This window comes from Cebus imitator, unplaced genomic scaffold (assembly GCF_001604975.1).
Source record: "Cebus imitator isolate Cc_AM_T3 unplaced genomic scaffold, Cebus_imitator-1.0 Scaffold209, whole genome shotgun sequence".
NCBI classification, from domain to species: domain Eukaryota; kingdom Metazoa; phylum Chordata; class Mammalia; order Primates; family Cebidae; genus Cebus; species Cebus imitator.
The window spans coordinates 2,519,493-2,525,442 of record NW_016107524.1 but is presented as its reverse complement, the minus strand read 5'-3'; the positions used below and the strand labels follow the sequence as shown (position 1 = coordinate 2,525,442).

At 38.4% G+C, this 5,950-nt stretch overlaps 1 protein-coding gene across 3 annotated transcripts in view; it reads left to right on the top strand.

The window, feature by feature from the left end:
* STON1 (stonin 1) overlaps window positions 1-5,950 on the top strand; it is a 62,770-nt gene that overhangs the window by 50,495 nt on the left and 6,325 nt on the right. For all 3 annotated transcript variants that reach the window (XM_017548516.2, XM_037745721.1, XM_037745720.1), the window contains exon 3: window positions 4,477-4,679. In XM_017548516.2, the coding sequence (XP_017404005.1) occupies window positions 4,477-4,679 (203 nt within the window). The remainder of the gene's footprint in view (window positions 1-4,476; window positions 4,680-5,950) is intronic.

The following is a 5,950-nucleotide window of genomic DNA, read 5'->3' as shown; positions in this document are numbered from 1 at the left end:
TAGAGACAGGGTTTCACCATATTGGCCAGGCTGGTCTCGAACTCCTGACCTCATGATCCGCCCACTTTGGCCTCTCAAAGTGCTGGGATTACAGGCATGAGCCACCGTGCTCAGCCTCCCATGAGTATTAGCAGTGGAGCTCACCAAGAACAATGACGAGAATAGACATTTCCAGAGAAACTGGCTGGACTTGATCTTTCCCTTCAGGAATTCTTTTTGAGGTGGACCGTCATATCACCAGGCCCACACAGAACATTTTATAAGCATTTCAGTCAATTACACGGTGATAATTCACTGAACAAATCCTTTGGGATCACAGCTGCTTTATTGAGATCAGGTCGGTGCACAAAGAGGAGGCCCAGGGAAAACACAGTGGGGCTGTGTCAGGTGGAGTCCAGAGGGCATGGTGCAGCTGTGAGCCTGGCTTAGGGCAGGACATTTCTGGGATTACAGGGCCCTGCCCCAGGCTTCTCTGTTAAGGGGTGGGGACAGTAATGCAGAGTGAGAGGGTGCCAGGGCAGGCTATAACCTAATCTGCCTCTTGAGCAGTATGGAAAGAATAAGGTTGGAGCAGAGGGGAAATCTGTCCTAAGGCAGTGCTTCTCAAACTTTTGTGTGCCCCGGAATCACCTTGTTAAAATGTAGATTCTGACTGAGCAAGTGGGATCTGGAATACTGTGATTTCTGACAAGTGCTGACATAATGCCAACGCATCTAGCCCAAGGAACACACTTAGAACAGCAGGATCCCAGAGTGCATCTCTATTTTTCTATATGACTTTTGATCAGTTGTGCATTTAGAGAATGTAAAGTTTTTAAAAAGCTCTTTACAATTTTATCCTTTTCAAAGTAGCTTCTGAAAAACTTGCATTATTTGAAAAAATACTTCAAAAATGGAAACTAAAGGAAAAAATATATTTCCTGCCTCAGCCTCCTGAGTACCTGGGACTATAGGCACTTGCCACCATGCCCGGCTAATTTTTGTATTTTTAGTAGAGATGGGGTTTCACCTCCTCTGAATTCACTCACCCACCCCCTGCATCTCACTGCCACTGCCTTTGCTCAGCATCTCTCACCTTTTCCCAGCTTCTCTGTGTCTATAATTTACTCCTAAATCTTTCCCTTTCAGCACTGGAGTTCGACAATGAGATCTCAGCTCACTGCAACCTCTACCTCCCAGGCTCAAGCTATGCTTCCACCTCAGCCTCCCAAGTAGCTGGGACCACAGCACGTGCCACCATGCCTGGCTAATTTTTTGTATTTTTGGTAGAAATGGGGTTTTGCCAGTTGCTCAGGCTTGTCTCAAACTCAGCTCAGGCAATCCACCCGCCTTGGCCTTCCAAGTGTTGGGATTACAGGTGTGAGCTACCGTACCTGGCAAGAATATATCCACTAGTCTATACTCTCATAATTATAAAACCGTTTTTTTTTTTTTCCTTCCTGGGAATTTGAGGGATCAGGACTGACCTTTTTTATTGGGGAAATCACTTATCTGTGATTTCTGGAAAGGTGGGGAGGGTTGCTGGTCCCTTAATGTCTCTTCTAACAGCTTGTCAATGCTTAGTATTTCTTCAATAGTGGGCAAGCCTTTCATTTTACAACAAACGTTTGCCTGAGGCAGTAGCTCACAGACTTCATTCATACTAAAGTGTAAAGGACAGTAGAGGAGCTTTGTCGGGCTGGTAGAGAGAGAGAGAGAAAGAAAGATAGCTGAAGACAAATGAGGATGCTGGTTAGCCAGAGGATGTGTATATAGTGGCACAGAATTAGAAAGAGGGATGAGAGAGGTGGAGGATTGTAAATATATTTACCTCTAACTTCCCAATTTTTCTTTTTCTCTTTTTTCTCTGCCCTGTCATCAGCACATTGGTTGCTCTCTCCTCCTCCACTTCTGTCATCCTCTTGCCATTCATTCCCTTCGGCCCTCTAGCAATTCAGTTTCAGATGTAAAATATTTTGATTCAAGAGGGACAGGTATCAGCTAGACCCAAGATTTTGTGATTTGAAAATCACATTCCCTGTCCTAAGAAAAGGAATTATGTTGAGAACAATGACCAAAGCTCGACAGTTCCCCCTGGTGGTCAGCCCTGAGACAACAGGATTTTCCTCTATCTTTTATTCATTAATGGGTGAATTTGACAAATATCCTTTAAGCCCCAAACATGACTGACGTTGTGCTAAGGACAGACCTGATACCTGTCCCTATGGAGCACAAAGTCTGGAGAGGGAGTGTGTTACTAAATACTGTAGAGCATTTAGCATTTTCAAAAGCCATGAAAAGCCAGAAAACTTGAAAAAGGCATTCTTTTACCATTTTTAAAGAAAAGTGAGTAGAAAGGTTTTGTTTCTGAAATTTTTGGAGCATTAAGTCTTCAACTTGGGTTTAGTTTTTTTCTTCAATTTTCATCATAAAATTTCCCCAAATAGTTTTTTCTTATAAAGTGTGAGTATGAAATCAGATCATATCTAGTATCATTTTTAACTCTGAATGTGTAGCATTCACAGTCCCTATATTAGCAAAATTATAGTAATTAAATAATTCTGGCTTTAGAATTGAATAGCACTTTGAAAAATAATATGTCTAGCTCATCTATACCGATATAGAATGCTACTGCCTCAGTTCTGTATGCCTATGAACTGGTTAATCCTCACAACAACCTTTATAAGGTTCAGGTTATCCTCATTATCCTCATTTTCAGATGCAGAAACTGAGGCTCAGAGAGGTAAGCAATTTGTAACCCTAGCCTTAACCACTTTGCCATAACAAGACTGAAAGAGTGCCTGCATGAAGTGTAAATGAACTTACTGTATCCTCACTGCAGACAGAGGACTAGAAAGAATAACGGAGTATGGAATCTCTCTTGGGTGTGTGTGTATGAGAATGAAGTTATCACTTGCCTGCAGTGATCTGGGTTGTTAAGGGCACCTCAGAGGCCACTGTTGTCCTACCCTACCTGTAAGTGATAGAGATGGCTAATGAGTATCTGTTGGTTAATTAATTGATGACTTCTCAAGGCTTTTTACAGCCTTAAGATCCTATTAGTCTCTCTATAAGAAACAGGTTGTAGGGAAGGAAAGGCAATTTATCTTTTAATAATTAAGTGCAATCCTTTAAACTCTTGTTTTTGTGCCTAAAGCTATATTCAGATGGAAATGCCCTTTCTCCAGCTATGTCAGTGCTACAGTCATTTAATCTGCCTCTGGAAATTACTCTTATTTCATACATTTATGTAAGTAAGGATAGCCACATTGGATATGGAGATGCTATGAACAATGCAACAGAATCACAGAACGTTTGTAAAGCTGCTACAGTGATTACAAAGAAAATATTTTTCATTTCCTTATAACACACCCCCCCCCACATACACTCACTCTCTCTCTCTCTTTCTCTCTTTCTCCCCCTCTCTCTCTCAGACCCCCATCTAAAATCTTTGAGTATATCCAGTATCTCTGGATCTGGCACTGAACCTGGCCTGGCATAGCAAGTGAAAATCAATATTAGATTAAAATATTAAAGGCCAGTATGCCCATCTCTACTCTGTATAGCTGTTCCAGTCAAAGTATTTTGGAAAGATAAGTGAGAATTACAGTAGGAAAAATAATTTGTTCACTGAAAAAGGAATTCTTGGTCTGGAACGTTTTCTGAAAAGTTTAACTTTTAAAGATAAGAATTTTAAAATAATATGACTTAATTTGGGCTGGAGTTTATTTTTGAGTTATCTATAAATAGATGGTAAGAAAATGAATAAATTAATAATTATAAGATGTTATTCAGTCTAAGAAAAAGCGGCTTGTACAAGCTTGAGCACATTGTAGCCAAATTATGCTTAATATAAATATTACTTTTATCTTTTAATTATGGAAAACTTAATTAAGTTTAACAATATTACTATATTGTTTAATATAAATTAAACATAATATTGTTTAATATAAATTAAACATAATATTGTTTAATATAAATTAAACATAAATAGTAATATTTTTAAATATAAGCATTTAGCAGATTATATTATATATAATATAATATATTATAGTATAGTATATAGTATATAGTATAGTATATAGTATAGCAGTAATTATATTATAGTATAATATATATTAATATTATAATCTGCTAAATATTATAGTAATATTTCTAATTAATAGTAATATTTCTAATTGAAAATGTTTTTAGGAGTTTATCTGTGCATGCATATAGTAATATATTTTAAATTTTTAAATTTTTAACTTTTACCATTCTTATTCAAAACAGTAATAAAGTCATACTTGTTTTAAAGCCGGTACTTAAAAATCTCAGACGGCTTCCCCCTAGTTAGTGCAAAATTGTAGATTTTCATGGTATGTTGTTTAAATGAAATTTGCACTGCTGCAGTGCTAATCAAATTCCTTATTAAAGAGATGAGTGCCTTTTATATTCAAGAGAAGTGTTCAATGGCCATAAAAATAATTTGACTGTTTGATTTTTTTTTCCCTCAAGGTCTTGATCAACCCCATTGTCTGTCATACAAATTAGAGCTTGGATCAGACCAAGAAATTCCCTCGGATTGGTATCCATTTGCTACCGTTCACTTTTCCATGCCTGACACCTGTGCCTCAAGGACAGAGGTCAGGTCTCTGGGGGTGGAGAGTGATGTCCAGCCACAGAAACATGTTCAGCAGCGAGCTTGCTACAACATCCAGGTACATCCCACAGCTTCCAGAACTGTCACCTGATTTCCCTTTAAATATTTGTTTTGCTGTCTTTTGTGACTGTGTGTGTGTATGTGTGTATATGTGTGGTGAGATTTGCCCTAGAGAGGATCTCACCTATGGAAACTTGATGGCCACCATTGAGCTTAGTTCTTCCCATCCGTTCTGTAGAATGTTGGAAACACTTGATAATTTAGCTCTCATTGAAAAACAGACTTTAAAAATGAGTCTACATTTTAGAAGCATATTTATTTTAAAAGTTTTGATGTTAGATGGAATACCATTTCTCAAAATGTATGCTGCAGAACACATGTCCCATATAATTACCCAAGAGAAAAATAAGTTGGGGAATGCAAATACTAAATTAATGTTAAAGGCTCCAAGAAGTCCTGCAATAAAGAAAAGTGTTAAACTTAGTTAACCCAACTTTCCCCAACTCATTGGCTATGGTGTCTTGTCTATCTGGGTATGTGTATGTAAAACACTTATCCCTATCTTGGGTAATAGTATTCTGTGGAGCTTGCTTTAGGAAATGCTGAGTTACTCTATTATGGTAGTTTGAAGTTTTTTTTTTTTTTTTTTTTTTTTTGAGGATGGTGTCTCACTGTGTCACCCAGGCTGGAGTGCAGTTGCATGATCTTGGCTCACTGCAACCCACATCTCCTGGGTCCAAGAGATTCTCTTACCTGAGCCTCCCAACTAACTGGGATTATAGGCACCTGGCACCATACCCAGCTATTTTTTGTTTTGTTTTGTATTTTTAGTAGAGATGGCATTTCGCCATGTTGGCCAGGCTGGCCTCGAACTCCCAACCTCAGGTGATCTGACTGCCTCGGCCTCCCAAAGTGCTGGGATTCAGGCGTGAGCCGCCACACCTAGCTTATGGAAGTTTTAGGTTTTATTTTAAAAATTTTAATAGAGATGGGGTCTCATTATGTTGGTCAAACTGGTTTTAAACTCCTGGCCTCAAGTGATCCTCCTGCCTTGGCCTCCCAAAGGTGCTGAGATTACAGGCATGAGCCACTACGCCCAGCCTGGTATTACGGTAGTTTTAAATGTTTGCCATCAACTCTTCTGCATTCTTAGGCAGATGAACTAAAGGAGGACATACACTTACATCTGTTTCTAACCTTGTTTTCCTTTCTTATCCTTAAGTTTAGTAGATATATGGATATTCTTTGCCACATATTTCTCACAGTATCTTGAAATGATGACATATCTTGCTGGTTTTATTGTAAGTTTTATGTTTTTTTTTTTTTTTT